The 19,958-nt window shown below is 44.3% G+C and overlaps 1 protein-coding gene across 2 annotated transcripts in view; it reads right to left on the reverse strand.

Moving 5' to 3' along the window:
* b3glcta (beta 3-glucosyltransferase a) overlaps positions 1-19,958 on the reverse strand; it is a 281,226-nt gene that overhangs the window by 39,881 nt on the left and 221,387 nt on the right. For both annotated transcript variants that reach the window (XM_068032825.1, XM_068032824.1), the window contains one exon: positions 13,899-13,998. In XM_068032825.1, the coding sequence (XP_067888926.1) occupies positions 13,899-13,998 (100 nt within the window). The remainder of the gene's footprint in view (positions 1-13,898; positions 13,999-19,958) is intronic.

Consider the following 19,958-nt stretch of genomic DNA (forward strand, 5'->3'; position numbering starts at 1 on the left):
GCTTGGAGTCTTCAACATCGACTCTAGACCCCATGATGTCGCATGGCATCAGGTCAAACATGGGCAAGAAAACCTCCTGCTGATTACCACCATCCTCCATCAGCTGATAAATCAGTACTCCTCCATGGTGATCACCACTTGGAGGAAGCACTGAGGGTGACAAGGGCACAGAAGGTACTCTGGGTGGGGGGCTTCAATGTCCATCACCAACAGTGGCTCGGTAGCACCACTACTGACCGAGCTGGCCGCATCCTAAAGGACATAGCTGCTAGACTGGGTATGCGGCAGGTGGTGAGGGAACCAACAAGAGGGAAAAACATACTTGACCTCGTTCTCACCAATCTGCCTGCCGCAGATGCATCTGTTCATGACATTACAGGTAGGAGTGACCACTGCAAAATCCTTGTGGAGACGAAATCCCGCCTTCACACTGAGGATACCCTCCATCGTGTTGTGTGGCACCACCACCGTGTCAACCTGGTGAAGCTACAACACAGGACTACTTGCATGCCAAACTGCGTAAGCAGCATGCGATAGAGCTAAGTGATCCCGTAACCAACGGATCAGATCTAAGCTCTGCAAGCAACCGTGAATGGTGGTGGACAATTAAACAACTAACTGGAGGAGGAGGCTCCATAAATATCCCCATCCTCAATGATGTGGGAGACCAGCACATCAGTGCGAAAGATAAGGCTGAAGCAATTGCAATAATCTTCAGCCAGAAGTGTCAAGTTGATGATCCCTCACGGTCTCCTCCTGAAGTCCGCAGCATCACAGATGTCAGACTTCAGCCAATTCGATTCACTCCGTGTGATACCAAGAAACGACTGAAGGCACTGGATACTGCAAAGGCTATGGGCCCTGACAACATTTCGGCAGTAGAACTGAAGACCTGTGCTCCACAACATGCTGCGCCCCTAGCCAAGCTCTTCCAGCACAGCTACAACGCTGGCATCTACCTGGCAATGTGGAAAATTGCCCAGGTATGTCCTGTACACAAAAAGAATGACAAGTCCAACCCGGCCAATTACCACCCTATCAGTCTACCCTCAATCATCAGTAAAATGATGGAAGGTGTCATCGACAGTGCTATCAAATGGCACTTGCTGAAAAATAATCTGCTCAGTAACGCTCAGTTTGGGTTCGGCCTGGGCTACTCAGCTCCTGACCTCTTTACAACATTGGTTCAAACACGGACAAAAGAGCTGAACTCAAGAGGTGAGGTGAGAGTGGCTGCCCTTGACATCAAGGCAGCATTAGACCAAGTATTACATCAAGCAGCTCTAGCAAAACTGAAGTCAATGGGAAATCGGGGAAAACTCTCCACTGTTGGAGTCATACCTAGCGCAAAGAAAGATGGTTGTGGTTGTTGGAGGTCAATCATCTCAGCTTCAGGACATCACTGCAGGAGTTCCTCAGAGTAGTGTCCTAGGCCCAACCATCTTCAGCTGCTTCATCAATGACCTTCCTTCAATCATAAGGACAGAAGTGGGGATGTTCGCTGATGATCGCACAATGTTCAGCACCATTTGCGACTCCTCAGATACTGAAGCAGTCAGGGTAGAAATGTAGCAAGACCTGGACAATATCCAGGCTTGGGCTGATAAGTGGCAAGTAACATTCTTGAGTTCAGCTCTTTTGTCCATGTTTGAACCAAGGTTGTCATAAATACTGTGGCTACAGCAGCAGGTCAAAGGCTGGATATTCTGCAGCAAATTACTCATCTCCTGACTCCCCAAAGCCTGTCCGCCATCTACAAGGCATAACTTAGGAGTGTAATGGAACACTCCCCACTTGCCTGGATGAGTGCAGCTCCAACACTCAAGAAACTCAACACCATGCAGGATAAAGCATTTCACTTGATCAGCATCCCTTCCACTACCCTAAACATTCACTCGCTCCACCACAGGTGCACAGTAGCAGCAATGTGTACCATCTACAGGATGCACTGCAGCAAATCACCAAGTCTCCTTCGACAGAACCTTCCAAACCCGCAACCTCCGCTATCTAGAAGAACAAGGGCATCATGCACATGGAAACACCACCACCTGCAGGTTCTCCTCCAAGTCACACACCATCCTACCTTGGAACGACACCATCGTTCCTTCACTGTCACTGTGCCAAAATGCTAGAAATCCCTCCCTAACAGTTCTATGGGTGTACCTATATCACATGGACTGCAGTGGTTCAAGAAGACAGCTCACCACCATCTGCTCAAAGGCAATTCAGGGTAGTAATAAATGCTGGCCTAGCCAGCGACGCCTACATTCGATGAATGAATTTTTAAAAAATAATTTGTTAACAATGTGCGCTGTGCACCTTGTTCTTCCTCCAGATTCAAACCTCGCTGCTACACAATGCTCTGCAGAGTGCAACATACCACAACCGTTCTGGAAATCCTGGCTAGTGCCGACTGAAGGGCATCTCCAGTCTGTCTAGGCATCGGGAATGTATCTTCAACCTGGCAGTAGCTTGCTCAATAACACATTTGGTAGCCATGTGGCATTCATTTTAGCGCTGTTAGGCTTCATTGGTTGGGTTTCTGAGCACGTCATCAGCCATTTTTGAAGTAGGTATCTTTTGTTTCCTGGTAACCACCCATTAAGTGTGCTTGCAGGTTTAAAGACGTCAGGAAGCTGGATTGCTGTAGGATGAAAGCATCATGGCAGATCCCTGTGAATCTTTCGCACACCTGCTGAAATATTTTTTGTGGTTGCACACCAGCTGCACATTGATGGAGTGGAAGCCCTTGCAGTTCTCCTGGGTGACGTGGGGTGTGCAGATTTCAACTTGTGCGCAGTCGATGACGCCCTGCATCTGTGGGATGCCAGCCAGAAACACGAACCTGAGTGCCCGCTCAGGCGAAATTCACATATTCGCAAAGAGCACATCAGTCAGCCGGTGGAGGTCTGGAAGTATCTGGAAGCAAAAAGGTTGAGGGCAGTGGTCACTTTGACTGCTACTGTGAATGTGTGGCCACGTGAATCAGCAGGGAGCTGGTCTTCTTCTAGGAGGCTGCAAATGTCTGCTACCACCTGACACAGCAACCTGAGGCTCCTGAAGCACTGCTGTTCGACATGCCAAGGAAGTTCAGCCTCTGCCTGTACACCCTGGCTTGTGGGTTGTGCCTTCTGCGAGCTGCACCCCTCTGTTGCTCCCCTCTGATGTCCAGCTCCAGGTCTCTCAGCAGCAGAGTGCTGCTTGTCATATTGCTCCTTATCCAAGGTCCAATCTAAGGTAGCCAAGGTACTACCCATTCTAATGTGATTCAGAAAAACTTCAGTGTAGAAAGTAAACTCTCAGCAAAAGTACTGTGAACAAATCCTTTCCAACTAGTCGGTAAGAAAACAGTTATGAGTGCTGAATTTTAATTAGCCCCCTCAATTGCCATTGTGTTCTTCCCTCACTTTCACTGGTGAGTTTCAGGAAGCCTGGAAAACCCTTGGATGCCACAGTAAATTTAAAAGTGAATTGAAATATTGTTCCAATTGAGCAATTAGCATATGTTAATAGGAAATCCGCCTCTACTGAGGGGGATTCACGCACACAACCTAACTCGTTCAAGTTAAAAATGGAGGATGGCGAGTTGGTGCCAGACTCCCCACATGCTTTCATTTTTGCTGGTTTTAACCCCTTATCTGCAGCCAAACCCACACGCTCCTCCAGGTTAACATTCACCCCCCACAGTTCCCATTTTTTCATGAAGAATTAGTTTGAGCAAGTTATTTACAAAGCTTCTTCTCAACCCAAAACTATAACTGCAATAAGACATCATTGCAATTATTGTTTTTTGCTTGAAATAATTCAGTTACATAGCAATTAATGGCTGCGACCAAATTTCTGTCAAGCAGACCAAGAAGGCTCAAAATGATTACAATGACAAAAGATGGGCTGAATTCATCATTATTACTTCCCCAATGAGCAAGAGGTTATATACATCAGCCTCTCATCATCACTATTATATTTCATAATTATAATGCACGTTTTTCTAAATGTTAATAGAGTAACAGCATAAAATACTACCTCTTTGCAATTCCAGAATACAAAGGAGAACATATCTCAAAGTACAGTGTCAAATTAGGATTTGTGACCTAATTTATAAGGCATTATTGCAGTCTGCCATTTCTGCATGCTTGGTTTTCAGAATTGTACAGTAGCAAGGAAGGAAATGGCTCTGTGTCATGTATTTCCAGTCACGGCTAAGAGAAGAAATATAGACAGTAGCAATATATGGCAGTAGGAGAGAATAGAAGAACATCTAGAAAAGAAAAATATAATAATGAATAGTCAGCATGGATTTCAATGGGAAAATCTTACTTGGCCAACCTTGTTGAATTTTTTGAGGAGGTAACAGAGATAGTAGACAATGGTAATGCAGTAGATGTAACTTATCTGGATTTTCAAAAGGCCTTCGATAAGGTGCCCCATAATAGACTAATGAATAAGGTCAAAGAATGCGGAGTCAAGAACAAGTGGCAGAATGGATTGCTAGCTGGCTTCAAGACAGAAAGCAGAGAGTGGGATTAAAGGTTATTCAGAGTGATAGAAGGTGGAAAATGGTGTCCCACAGGATCAGTGCTTGGATCACTGCAGTTCACAAATTACATTAACAATTTGAAATTTGGAATCAAAAACACAATTTCTAAATTTGCGGATGACACCAAATTGCAGGGGTGGGGTGGGGGGGGGATAGTGAATACTGAGGAGTACTGCACTAAGTTACCAGAGAATATTAATAAACTTGCAGCATGATAAAAGAATTGGCAAATGAAGTCCAACACCGATAAATGTGAGGTAATACATTTTGGAAGGAAGAATAAGGAGGCGACTTATTACTTGGAAGGTGCAAGGCTCGATGGGGTAGAGGAACAAAGGGATCTTGGAATACAAGCACACCAATCATTAACACTCGTGCCAGAGGTTAGCAAGGCCATAAAAACAGAAAACCAGAGGGACAGAATTGAAAATGAGGTACATAATGTTAAACCTGTATCAAATCTTGTTTAGAATCCACCCACCTTCCCCCCAACCCCCACAACACTACTGTGTGTAGTTCTGCTTGCCATATTATCAAAAGGATTTAGAGGCACTGGAAAGGGTGCTGTCAAGACAACATGAGGATTTTTAATTCATCGGTTGGAAACCTAAATTAAACTTTTAAAAAGGAGCTGGGATCCTATGGTTAACCTTTAAAAAGATGGCAGCCAAGATGGCCACCACAATTTGCATTGAAATACCTCACATTCCAGGACATCGAATTGGAGACGCATGTCTAATGAGGTTGCAACCAGGACATTACCACCCTGATAACCTTTCACCCCCTTGCTGATCAAGAATCTACCTACCTCTGCCTTAAACATATTCAAAGACTCTGCTTCCACCGCCTTTTGAGGAAGAGAGTTCCAAAGACTCACTAACCTCTGAGAGAATTTTTTTTTCCTCATCTCTGTCTTAAATGGGTGACCCCTTATTTTTAAATAGTGACACCTAGTTCTAGATTCTCCCACAAGGGGAAACGTCCTTTCCACATCCACCCTGACAAGACCCCTCAGGATCTTATATGTTTCAATCAAGTTGCCTCTTATTCTTCTAAATTCCAGCGGATACAAGTCTAGCCTGTCCACTCTTTCCTCATAAGATAACCCGCCCATTCCAGGTATCAGTCTAGTAAACCTTCTTTGAACTGCTTCCAATGCATCTACATCCTTTCTTAAATAAGGAGACCAATACTGTACATAGTACTCCAGATGTGGTCTCACCAATGCCCTGTATAGCCGAAGCAAAACCTCCCTACTTTTGGATTCAATTCCCCTCGCGATCAACAATAACATTCTATTAGCTTTCCTAATTACGTGCTGAACCTGCATACTAACCTTTTGCGATTCATGCACTTGGACACCCAGATCCCTCTGCATCTGAGAGCTCCGCAATCTATCACCATTTAGATAATATGCTTCTTTGTTATTCCTCCTGCCAAAATGGACAACTTTGCAATTTCCCACATTATACTCTATCTGTTCCCCAACATTAATATATTGACAGGAACTAAATTAACTTGGATTTATTTTGAATAAATGCTGAATGGGTTAGGCTCTGAGAACCAACTTGGATAACATCATATTATAGAAATGAATGTGAAACAACACCACAGATTCACTAGGATGCAGCCTGGTTTGAACAAATACAAATGTGAAGAAAAACTTGATACAATGAGGCTGTTTTGGCAGAACAGAGGAAATTATAGGGTGAAATAAAAACATGCTGGAAATATGCAGCAGGTGAGGTAGTATCTGTTGAGAGAGCAACTAAGTTAACATTTTTTTTAATTCATTCATGGGATGTGGGCATCACTGGCAATACTGGCATTTATTGCCCATCCCTAATCGCCCTTGAGAAGGTGATGGTGAGCTGCCTTCTTGAACCGCTGCAGTCCATGTGAGGTAGGTACACCCACAGTGCTGTTAGGGAGTTCCAGCGACACTGAAGGAACGGCGATATAGTTCCAAGTCAGGATGGTGTGTGACTTGAAGGGGAACTTGCAGGTGGTGGTGCTCCCATGTATTTGCTGCCCTTGTTCTTCTAGTTGTTAGAGCTCGCGGGTTTGGAAGATGCTGTCTAAGGAGACTTGGTGCATTGCATCTTGTAGATGGTACACACTGCTGCCACTGTGCGTCAGTGGTGGAGGGAGGGAATGTTTGTAGATGGGGTGCCAATCAAGCGGTCTGCTTTGTCCTGGATGGTGTCGAGCTTCTGGAGTGTCGTTGGAGCTGCACCCATCCAGGCAAGTGGAGAGTATTCCATCACACTTCTGACTTGTGCCTTGTAGATGGTGGACAGGCTTTGGGGAGTCAGGAGGTGAGTTACTCGCCTCAGGATTCCTAGCCTCTGACCTGCTCTTGTAGCCATGGTATTTATATGGCTACTCCAGTTCAGTTTCTGGTCAATGGTAGCCCCTAGGATGTTGATAGTGGGGGATTCAGTATTGGTAATGCCATTGAATGTCAAGGGGAGATGGTTAGATTCTCTCTTGTTGGAGATGGTCATTGCCTGGCACTTGTGTGGCGCGAATGTTACTTGCCACTTATCAGCCCAAGCCTGAATATTGTCCAAGTCTTGCTGCATTTCTACACGGACTGCTTCAGTATCTGAGGAGTCACGAATGGTGCTGAACATTGTGCAATCATCAGCAAACATCCCCACTTCTGACCTTATGATTGAAGGAAGGTCATTGATGAAGTAGCTGAAGATGGTTGGGCCTAGGACACTACCCTGAGGAACTCCTGCAGTGATGTCCTGGAGCTCAGATGATTGACCTCCAACAACCACAACCATCTTCCTTTGCGCTAGGTATGACTCCAACCAGCGGAGGGTTTTCCCCCTGATTCCCATTGACCTCAGTTTTGCTAGGGCTCCTTGATGCCATACTCGGTCTAATGCTGGCTTGATGTCAAGGGCAGTCACTCTCACCTCACCTCTTGAGTTCAGCTCTTTTGTCCATGTTTGAACCAAGGCTGTAATGAGGTCAGGAGCTGAGTGGCCCTGGCGGAACCCAAACTGAGCGTCACTGAGCAGTTTATTGCTAAGCAAGTGCTGCTTGATAGCACTGTTGATGACACCTTCCATCACTTTACTGATGATTGAGAGTAGACTGATGGGACGGTAATTGGCCGGGTTGGACTTGTCCTGCTTTTTGCGTAGAGGACATACCTGGGCAATTTTCCACATTGCCAGGCAGATGCCAATGTTGCAGCTATACTGGAACAGCTTGGCTAGGGGTGCGACAAGTTCTGGAGCACAGGTGTTCAGTACTATTGCCGGATATTGTCAGGACCCATAGCCTTTGTAGTATCCAGTGCCTTCAGTCGTTTCTTGATATCACGCGGAGTGAATCAAATTGGCAGAAGTCTGGCATCTGTAATGCTGGGGACTTCAGGAGGTGGTCAATGCCCTTTCGTCAGAACTGGAGAAAGTTTTAGAACTGATGAAAGGTCATCGACCCGAAACGTTAACTCTGCTTCTCTCTCTGCCAGACCTACTGAGTATTTCCAGCACTTTCTGTTTTTATTTTGGCCTGTTTCCATGTTGTGGCTTCTATAAAATACCATGAAAAATAGGGAAAACCAGAAGTGAAGCGAAGTGCAGAATTGGACCTAGAGGTAGAGAAGTAGAGCTAGGAAAATAATCCTTGTGACATACTCTATTATAAAATATTTCTGTGTTACATCTCATTCATAAAAAATTGTAGCTAGGCTAATGTCCTGGGAGTTTAAAGTGGAGTTCTGTAAGTTGTTTCTAAAAGAAAATTTTCTCTACTGTTGCCTTGGAGCCAAATTTTCAGGAATATACAATATAATAGAACTGCTGTCAGGGGAATGTCTCCATTAGTTATGGCCTATAAGAAAAACCACATTAGGTCATACAGGTCTCTAGTTTATTAAATAATATTGTGAAAAGTCACTATGAGACAAGATGGAACTCTTATTTCATGACTGCCATAACCATTACGGGGTGTCACTCCAGATAGAAGTTCAAAAGACTTTAGGAGGAGGTTTAACTCCTTCTGTCTGGTGGAAACTGGATACATGGGAGTTCATATGGAAGCAGTGTAATTACCACTGTTTTTCCCAGGTAGAGGCATCTGTCTAACTTAAAAGACATCAATGTAAATTTAATGGCACAATGATCTGCCAGTGGGGAGGACGGAGTGAGGAGGCGGGGCTGCTCGCTTAGTAAACCTGGAGGGCAAGAAGCAAAGACCTTGTAAGGTAGATTTTCAAGTTTTCTTTGTGGGACTAGGAGGAACAGGAGTGCTGAAAAGTTAGGCTGTGGTTGCCTGAGGCTCCCCAAACCTGCACAGACACGCTGGACTGAATGGCCTCCTTCTGCATTGTCAATTTTTTATGATTTCTATAAGATTCCTCCCTATGAAACCTTCCAGATCCTTGCCTGCGACATCCCTGACAAATGGCTTCCAGACAGCCTGATCTTAGTTGATCAAAAGCCAGCAGGTTGCAACCGTCTCACCTTATCTCAAAGCTGTTCTACTCCGCAGTTTCATCTCATCTTACGTCTCATCCGACAATCTTTTTTTGCATTTATTTCATTTCATCTTAGTTTGTTCAGTTTGCTTACCCACTGTTTTTTTCAGGTTGTTTTTCTTCAGGTTTGCACTTGCTGCTGTTCAATATTCAGTGTATTCACACCTAATCTGTACTAATGCTTTGTCTTTCAACACACCATTAACATATTGTTTGCCTTTTCTCCGTGACCTTTTGGTCAGCTATGTGGCCCGGTCCAATCTGCACCTTCTCCTTTGTTATCTCTTGCCCCACCCCCACCTCACATGTTTATAATCTGTGACTTTTCTAATATTTGTCAGTTCTGAAGAAGGGTCACTGACCCGAAACGTTAACTCTGCTTCTCTTTCCACAGATGCTGCCAGACCTGCTGAGTGATTCCAGCATTTCTTGTTTTTGTTTCAGATTTCCAGCATCCGCAGTATTTTGCTTTTATTATATTGCCTCAACAATTGGGCCAACTGTAGGCCAGTGTTATGTAAATGAGGCACAGGTATTAAAATGGACTGTCCTCCTCACATTATTCCCGGGCAATCAGTCTACATGCCCTGCAGGCTTCCACCCTGAGAGTTAATATCCTTTCACTTGAGGCCTGGTGCAATAGCATTGAGGCTGCTACCCACATCCCCATCTACTCAGGTAATAGAAATAAGTAATATAATACCAGCATGTTAAAGGAAAAAGACTTGCATTTATATAGTGCCTTTCACAACCAAAGAACATCTCAAGGCGCTTTACAGTCAATGTAATCATTGTTGGAATGTACGAAACATAGCAGCCAATTTGAGCACAGCAGTGTACCACAAACAGCAATGTGATAATGACAGATGAACTGTTTTTTGCCATGTTGATCGAGAGATAAATATTGGCTAGGATACTGGGGATAACTCCCCTGCTCCTCTTCGAAATAACGCCATGAGATCTTTTACGTCCACATGAGAGGGCAGACAGAGCCTTGGTTTAATGCCTCACCTGAACGATGGCACCTCTGACAATGCAAAACTCTCTCAGCACTGCACTGGAGCGTCAACCTTGATATGTTGAGAAAAAACTGAAGAGCTTTTTCAAAGGACGTGTCCTCCAATTCAAAGGAAGTGATGAGTATATCTGGGTAGCAGCCCTAGAATGTTTAGTTCACTCACTTAAATTATAATCCAACCTCCTAATGGTGAAACTGAACTTATTGGTCACAAAAACATCACCCACTTAAAAGACAGAAAGATCAGCTGTGGCTCAGTTGGTTGTGGATTCAAGTCCCACTCCAGAGACTTGAGCACAGAAATCAAGGCTGACACTCCAGTGCAACACTGAGGAAATGCTGCACTATCGGAGGTGCTGTCTTTCAGATGAGCCATTGAACTGAGGCCTCATCTGCTCTTTCGCATGCATGTAAAAGATCCCATGGTACTACTTTGAAAAAGAGAAGGGCTGTTATTCCTGGTGTCTTGGCCAATATTCATCCCTCAACTGACATCACTACAACAGATTATCTGACCATTATCACATTGCTGTTTATGGGTGTTTGCTGTGTGCAAATTGGCTGCTGCGCTTCCTACATTGCAACAATGACTACATTTCAAAAGTACTTCATTGACTTTAAAGCATTTTGAGACATCCTGTGGTCATGTAAGGCTTTGATGTCATGATCCACCCACTCTGCATGCTTCAGGTGTATGTATGGCATGCCTGCACTGGTACCCTGTCAGTCAGTAGGCGTAGCGTATAAGTGGTCAGAGGCATTCGGTTGACTTTTTTCAGCTGCGGACTTCCGTAGCATTGGCATTAGTAGCACTATGGAGCCCAATTTCATTATCTATGGGTAGAGTTAAGGAAGACCAAGGAATAGAAGATTCCGGTAAGAAATCATTAGGAATGATGCAGGCAGGGGATGTTAAATATGTAGATCAGCATGTAGCAAACTCAATGTGATTATAATGGGAGATTTTAATCTTCAGATAAACTGGGAGAAGCAGAGCTCAAGCAGGAAAGGCAATGAATTTCTAGAATATATTCTGGAGCGTTTACTAATACAAAGGGTTGAATATTACAGCCTCCTTCCCCACCACCCCCGATATTGGGAGTTGTGGCGGAAAATGCCTCCAGGGGAGGGCTGCCATGCACCTCAACACCGTGAGGGCCTGGCCCGATATTACTGGCGGCGGCGAGGCCTTGTGGCGGCCCCCGGCCACTCGGTGATGGGACCGCCTTTAATATATGTAAATAAATTAAAATAACATAATTAATTACCTTTATGCTCCCACCATCTGTCCCAGTGCGATCTTCGTGTGGCTGGCTGGCACTCCCGCGCCTTCAGATCCCCATCTGGGGAGCCGAGGCAGAACACTGGTGGGGAGGGAGGGAGCAGGTAAGTTTCTTAATGCAGGGGGTGACGGGGAGCGGGGTCAAAGTTGTATCATTGGTGTAGGGGATGGTGGGGAGGGTTATAGTTTGAAGTTTATGTACTTTGGCGGGGGGAAAGTCAGGTCGGCAAGGGAAGTGTTTTGGGGGGAGAGGGCAAGTAATTCATTTTATGGTTATTGCAGGAGGGGGTGGGAGAGGGGCAATTTAAATGGATTTAAATTTTTTAATTATCTGTTCCTTTCAATATTCAAATTGAATGGTAGCGCTTGAAGCCCTTTAAAAATTGCATCAGTGCTTGTGCAGCCCGCCCCCTCCACGTGATCGGGAGGGGTGGTCCACTCCGGATATTTAAATGAACCACCATGCTTAATATTGTGGTGTCTCCGCCATTGTATAAATTTCAGCTCAATATCTTTAAGAACCAACAACCGAACAGGCTATACTAGATGTAGGTGATGAGTAATGAACCATGACTACTTGACAATCTGACAATAAGGGAACACCTTGAAAATAGTGACCATAATATAATTTGTTATTAGGTTTGGGATGGGAAAGGAAGAATCAAATACCAAGATTTTAAATAAAAGTAAGGCAACTTCCCGGGAAGAGAAATGAACTGATCACAGTAAACTGGGAGGAACAGTTAATGGGTAAATCTACAGGCAAACACTGGGAATTATTTGCTGTAATACAAAAGCAGTACATAACCCTAAAAGGCCAAGGCTTCACTTGTGTAGTTGAGCAACTATGGTCAACAAATGAGGTAGGATAAAGTATAGTGCTGCAAGAAAAGGTTTACATAAATGTAAGGAAAAGTGGATATCCATCAGATTAGGAGAACAATAAAAAGCAACAAAGGGATAGGAAGAAAGTAAGGGGTGCAAAAAGGAATTATAGAAAAAAAACTTGCAAAGCTAACAGCAACTTATTTACATAAGTAAATAAAAATGCTAATAGAGAAAATATTAAGATTAAAGATAGATAAATATCCAGGGCCTGATGGTTTCTACCACAGAGTATTAAAATAAATAGTTTATTTTCAGTTTCACTAAGAAACTCTGCTTTCTAGCCTTTTCCCATCTCCTTGCATCTTTTTCTTGTTATCCGTACCTCATCTATGTCTCTCTGTCCACTTTGCCACCTCGCTAATCAATTTTCCACTTCTTTCGCCTGTTCCATGTCTCATTTTTGTCTTTCTTGTTTTGTCACTTTTTGTTCTCTATCTTTTTTTCTCCTCTTCTATGTATCCATCTCTGGCTATTCTCTCTTCTGTCTTGCATCCCTCTCATTTGCATGCTTATCTTGTGAACCTCAATCTCGTTTTCTCTCAGTTGCATTCTCCTCCCTGTTGAGTTAACCTTTAGACAACCTCGTGCTTTCTACGGTTCACAGCAATGTGCTTTGAGTAAGGTGTTCACCATACAGTTTGAATATACAAAACAGACTTTAACCACAGAGCATAGGTGACCAGTCTATATAGCACAAAAGGAAACTTCAGGTTTCTCTTGCTTCAGCTCTCCAACTAACTCTGGAAACACCTCCTTATATCTTAGTCATTCACTTTGAAAGTACATTTTACATACAAGACTTCATGAATTAGATGTTCCCTGGACCTTCCCCAGGACAGTTTATTTACTTAAATTATATATCCATTCTATACTATGGTTAATTGATCCATCTTCCTATGTTTATGATACAAAGCACTAAAGTTAGATACGTTAATCACTCATGGTGCATGTTGTTCCAGTCAGATTCCTTACAGATGACGAGAAATCTGGAGTGGAACAGAACTCATTCCTCCTCTCAATCATGAGCACTCTACTGTTCTCCCTAGAAAGCCAGTTGTTCCATGCCTAGTTATAATTATACAGTTCGGTTTGATTATTAGCTCTTAATTCTCCAATTTGTTCAACGTTCTCCCAGCCCCACAACAAAAGTCTCATACACAAAACAAAAATGGCAGGGAAGGAAAATTTCTATGGCATTAGGCATGCTCAAAATCCCAGTGACTATTTTTATGCCCCTCAATTAATGCCACACTGCTCTGTTGCTCCTCTAAATATGCCCATAACTGAGCAAGTAGCATAGAGTTACATAAGGAAGATGCATGAAGTGGAACGTAGGAAGAAAGCTATAGAGGGAAAAGGAGAAAGGAAGAATAAAGGGCTTATGGATTCAAAATATCAGTTATTATCCAGGCCCTGTTCAGAAAGATATGACCTTTTCAACACATTTTACAATATTTCATTTTTAATTTCAACCACTCACTCCTCAGTTTGCTCAGGCATTATAGAAAAATAAAGTTTTATGAAAGCAAAATCTGATAAGTATTTCCTGACATTGAGTTATAATACAAAACTGTAGCTGAACAATGATGCTGAAGTACTGTAACTTTTAATTTTATAGCATTATCAAATGTGGTCAAAAAGTTGGAAATTGTTTTAATTTCATTTATAGTACCTTATCAATGTGTCGTCATCCACAATCATGAGCCAGGGAACCTCAGGAACAGCATGACTATCAAATCGTTTCAGAATAGCAAATGTTTTGCCACAGTGCCCTGAAACATACAAGAAATGGGAAAATGTCTCACTTAATTTGTTTTAATGCTTTTAAAATAGTACACTAAGTAAATTTTTACACACAGACAAATTTTTATACATTGTGCTTGATAAAATGTGCCCACCAGTATATTTAACATTATCTCTTTTCCATAAACAAATTTTCTATATCTCAGCTCACTAGGGCAGGAATTCAGGCACCAAACACCATCTCTGAACTTCCTTTCTTGCTCAAGTCACATGTTCAGACACAATGAGGGTAATTTCAACCCCCTAAGTGAAGTTATCTCTTACCTTCATGGCTGTCCTTTTTGGCAAGTAGAGCTCTTGCCCCTCACAGTATAAACTGGTTCTGTATCACATTAAATTCTTGTTTGAACACTTCTCGCTGATCTTCTATCCATTTACCCAGAACAGATTTGTCCAGTTTACTGTGGACACCTTGGCTGGGGTTTTGTGTTGGAGGTGGGGCTCCCAGCACCTGGCAGAAAAGGCAGGGGGGAAAAGCCCATCTCTGCTTTTTCATGCCCCACTGGAGCGATCCTCCGGTCTTTATAAATCAAAGTTTCAGGAGGCGGGATCCCTGCCCATTTAAAGACGGGGCTCCCAACTCCAAGAGCTGCCAGCCAATCAGTGGGCTGTCAGCTCAGCAGTATCGGCAGCAACACCGGGAGCGGTGGCCATTGCCAGTACTGTAGAGGCGTTGGACACAGGCGTAGTGCTGGAACCCCTGGACCTCAGGTAAGTGAGGCAGGGTTCCCAGGGCCAGTCTGGAAGGACCCGGTGAGAGCCAGGCAGGAGGGGTGGTCGTGCAGTTCAGGCGGAGAGGAATCCTGGGAGTACAGTTGTTCCTGGCAGGGATCTTCCTTAGGCCACAGATTGCTCACAGAGGAGGAATCCTTCCCCACCCCCACCACCCCCCCCATAGGGATTGCGTCTCGTGTTACAAGGTGCCCTCCCCATTTGGCGGAGGCAGCCCCCGCTGCTGGCAAGATCCCAGCGGCGGCAAGAAGAGGCCCTTAACTGCCAGTTAATAAGCCACTTATGGGCCTTAATTGGCCTCTGGGGGGTGGGAAGGGGGAGGCCATCATCGGTCTATCCCACCCCTGGTAAGATCGCTTGTCGATGGGGAGGTGACGGGCTCTCTGCCCTCTGCCACCCGTCGGAATTCTTCGTGCCCCCTTGCCTCCGACCCCGTCTCAGGGGGGCCCATAACATCCAGTCCCTTCTGTCTCATCCCAATGAAGTCAGCTTCACCTAAATTTAGAATCTTAGTAGCAGTTTCGTATTTCTACCTTTCAAACACTACATTGAACTCAATCATATTATGATCACTGTTCAATAAATGTTCATACATAGTTAAGCTATTCACTAAATCTGGATCATTACTATATGTAATATGGTAAACCACCTCGACATCCCTGTCACAGACACACAAAACTCATCTTAAAGTCTTGTCTAACCATTCATCACAGGTCAAGGAGGCCACTTGCCAGGCAGAAGGCAAAAACAGGCAATATCGATAAATGGTGCAAACAAATAATTTTAATGTGAATGAAAATGTGAACATATTTAACAATCTAACATTGTGTTAAACACCCATATGCACACCATTGTACAACTCTTAGCTTTTCTGCTGAAAAAAGAACAAAGAACAGTACAGCACAGAAACAGGCCATTCGGCCCTCCAAGCCTGCGCCGATCTTGATGCCTGCCTCAACTAAAATCTTCTGCACTTCCGGGGACCGTATCCCTCTATTCCCATCCTATTCATGTATTTGTCAAGATGCCTCTTAAATGTCGCTATCGTACCTCCTTCCACCACCTCCTCCGGCAGCAAGTTCCAGGCACTCACCACCCTCTGTGTAAAGAACATGCCTCGCACATCCCCTCTAAACTTTGCCCCTCTCACCTTAAACCTATGTCCCCTAGTAACTGACTCTTCCACCCTGGGAAAAAGCTTCTGACTATCCACTCTGTCCATGCCGCTCATAACTTTGTAAACCTCAATCATGTCACCCATCTCCACCTCCGTCGTTCCAGTGAAAACAATCCGAGTTTTTCCAACCTCTCCTCATAGCTAATGCCCTCCAGACCAGGCAACATCCTGGTAAACCTCTTCTGTACCCTCTCCAAAGCCTCCACGTCCTTCTGGTAGTGTGGCGACCAGAATTGCATACAATATTCTAAGTGTGGCCGAACTAAAGTTCTGTACAGCTGCAGCATGACTTGCCAATTTCTATACTCTATGCCCCGACCGATGAAGGCAAGCATGCCGTATGCCTTCTTGACTACCTTATCCACCTGCGTTGCCACTTTCAGTGACCTGTGGACCTGTACGCCCAGATCTCTCTGCCTGTCAATACTCCTAAGGGTTCTGCCATTTACTGTATACTTCCCACCTGCATTAGATCTTCCAAAATGCATTACCTCACATTTGTCCGGATTAAACTCCATCTGCCATTTCTCCGCCCAAGTCACCAACCAATCTATATCCTGCTGTATCCTGACAATCCTCATCACTATCCGCAACTCCACCGACCTTTGTGTCGTCTGCAAACTTACTAATCAGACCAGCTACATTTTCCTCCAAATCATTTATATATACTACAAAGAGCAAAGGTCCCAGCACTGATCCCTGCAGAACACCACTAGTCACATCCCTCCATTCAGAAAAGCACCCTTCCACTGCTACCCTCTGTCTTTTATGACAGAGCCAGTTCTGTATCCATCTTGCCAGCTCACCTCTGATCCCGTGTGACTTCACCTTTTGTACCAGTCTGCCATGAGGGACCTTTTTCTTTTTGACTCGGCTCACAATATCCCACGTTATCCAAGCTTCCCGAAACTTGCCAAACTTATCCTCCTTCCTCACAGGAACATGCTGGTCCTGGATTCTAATCAACTGACATTTGAAAGACTCCCACAGGTCAGATGTTGATTTACCCTAAAACAGACGCCCCCAATCTAAATTCTTCAGTTCCTGCCTAATATTGTTATAATTAGCCTTCCCCCAATTTAGCACCTTCACCCGAGGACTACTCTTATCCTTATCCACAAGTACCTTAAAACTTATGGAATTATGGTCACTGTTCCCGAAATGCTTCCCTACTGAAACTTCGACCACCTGGCCGGGCTCATTCCCCAATACCAGGTCCAGTACGGCCCCTTCCCTAGTTGGACTATCTACATATTGTTTCAAGAAGCCTTCCTGGATGCTCCTTACAAATTCTGCCCCATCTAAGCCCCTAGCACTAAGTGAGTCCCAGTCAATCTAGGGGAAGTTAAAATCACCCACCACTACAACCCTGTTACCTTTACATCTTTCCAAAATCTGTCTACATATCTGCTCCTCTACCTCTCGCTGGCTGTTGGGAGGCCTGTAGAAAACCCCCAACATCGTGACTGCACCCTTCCTATTCCTGAGCTCCACCCATATTGCCTCACTGCACGACCCCTCCGAGGTGTCATCCCGCAGTACAGCTGTGATATTCTCCTTAACAAGTAATGCAACTCCCCCACCCCTTTTACATCCCTCTCTATCCTGCCTGAAGCTTCTAAATCCTGGAACATTTAGCTGCCATCCTGTCCTTCCCTCAAACAAGTCTCTGTAACAGCAACATCATAGTTCCAAGTACTAATCCAAGCTCTAAGTTCATCTGCCTTACCTGTTATACTTCTCGCATTGAAACAAATGCACTTCAGACCACCAGTCGTGCTGTGCTCCGCAACAACTCCCTGCCTGCTCTTCCTCTTAGTCTCACTGGCCTTATTTACTAGTTCCCCCTCATTTATTTCACTTGCTGTCCTACTGCTCTGGTTCCCACCCCCCTGCCACACTAGTTTAAATCCTCCCGAGTGACGCTAGCAAACCTCGCAGCCAGGATATTTGTGCCCATCCAGTTTAGATGCAACCCGTCCTTCTTGTACAGGTCCCATCTGTCCCTGAAGAGAGCCCAATGGTCCAGATAACTGAAACCCTCCCTCCTACACCAGCTGTTCAGCCACGTGTTTAGCTGCACTATCTTCCTATTTCTAGCCTCACTGGCACATGGCACAGGGAGTAATCCCGAGATTACAACCCTAGAGGTCCTGTCTTTTAACTTTCTACCTAACTCCCTAAACTCCCCCTGCAGGACCTCGTTACTCTTCCTGCCTATGTCATTGGTACTGATGTGTACCACAACCTCTGGCTGTTCACCCTCCCCCTTCAGAATGCCCCCTGTCCGTTTAGAGACATCCTTGACCCTGGCACCAGGGAGGCAACATACCATCCTGGAGTCTCTTTCACGTCCACAGAAGCGCCTATCTGTGCCCCTGACTATAGAGTCCCCTATAACTATTGCTCTTCTGCGCTTTGTCCCTCCCTGCTGAACAGTGCCAGCCGTGGTGCCACTGCTCTGGCTGCTGCTGTTTTCCCCTGATAGGCCATCCCCCCCAACAGTATCCAAAACGGTATACTTGTTAGAGAGGGGGATAGCCACAGGGGATTCCTGCACTGACTGCCTGCCCCTTCTAGCAGTCACCCATCTATCTGCCTGCACCTTGGGTGTAACCACTTCTCTAAAACTCCTGTCTATGACACTTTCTGCCACCTGCATGCTCCTAAGTGCATCCAGTGTGTTTTATAAAATATATATAAATAGGTGTGTTATATAAAGGGTTAGTGTAGTGTCAGGCAAACCCCTCACCTACCAAGATGGAGGCACACATGATTTTGCCACATGAACATTAAAACTTAAAATTGCAAGACCCTGATTGGAAGGACACTAGCAGTGTTGGAACAAAAGTGACCCAGTCATTGCTTCCCCAATACACAGAAGCGGTCAGACCAGTTTAGTCACATGACTAGCTGGCTGTTGAGGTTTGAACTTCCAACAAAGGATTCGAACTGAGAAAGCTCCTGGCTCCTGGTTTGATAAGACCTCTCTCCTGTCTACCCCCATCTCGCTCTCACCAGCTTCAGAAACCACTGAAGACACGTAAACTCAAAGACAGAAAAAGTCTCCTACGTGAACAAGGTTTAAAAGGAACTCTGGGCCCCAACGAAACGGAAGACCAAATCTTCAATCAAGGACTACAGCGAGTTCGAAGCACAGTAACAAGAGATTGCCTCAAACTGTTCTACTTATCTTTTCTTCTATTCTTTTCTGTCCCTGTTTGCATGTGTGTATTGCGTGTGCATGCTTGCGTGGATGCGTCGTATATCCATAGGCGTTAACCATATTAGAGTTTAAGTTTAAGGTTTAATAAATTTCATCTTTCTTCTTTGAACCAAAGAAAGCCTGTTTGTGCTCACTTCTTTGTCTTATAATTGGAAAGTTGTGAACAAAGATTCACAAAAGGGGGGGCTCAAAACACACTGTGTTTAAAATTAAACCCTGTTACAATAAGACCAGGTGAAGATAGTAACAGACCCCGAGACACTTTTCTCACCTGGTCATAACAGTAGCCTTAAGGTCTGTGTGCAGCTTCAACTCGAGAAACTGGAGATAAAACTCATTGAACAGATTTGCCTGTGTGTAAGTGTATAAACGGATATTACATACGTGTGTCTGATGATTGATTGATAGATATATATCTCAATCAAAGATAAGGAAGAAGCTTAGTCATTTTTTTAATAAAGTATTAAATTTGTTGAAACTAGACTCTGAAGCCTATTAATTAATCAAATAGGCAGAGGCCAAAATCTTATATGACATGATGCAGTTTGTCAGGATCAGAATTGTCCTATGAAATAGTGTTATTTCATGGCAACATGCATTTTCTAAAGGGGTCTAGCTACTCCAACGAAAACTGACTGCTGTGTGAAACACTTTGGTATCTGTGTATAAATAAAAATTTTGGTTTTTAAATTTGGCATGGGCCTGATTCGTCCAACATCTTGCTCAAAACATCTTGCAATGACTGAAATAATCTCAATGTAATTTGTGTACATTCCACTTATTGTGCTTGAAAT

Source organism: Heterodontus francisci, chromosome 6, assembly GCF_036365525.1.
Source record: "Heterodontus francisci isolate sHetFra1 chromosome 6, sHetFra1.hap1, whole genome shotgun sequence".
In the NCBI taxonomy this organism is placed as follows: Eukaryota; Metazoa; Chordata; class Chondrichthyes; order Heterodontiformes; family Heterodontidae; genus Heterodontus; species Heterodontus francisci.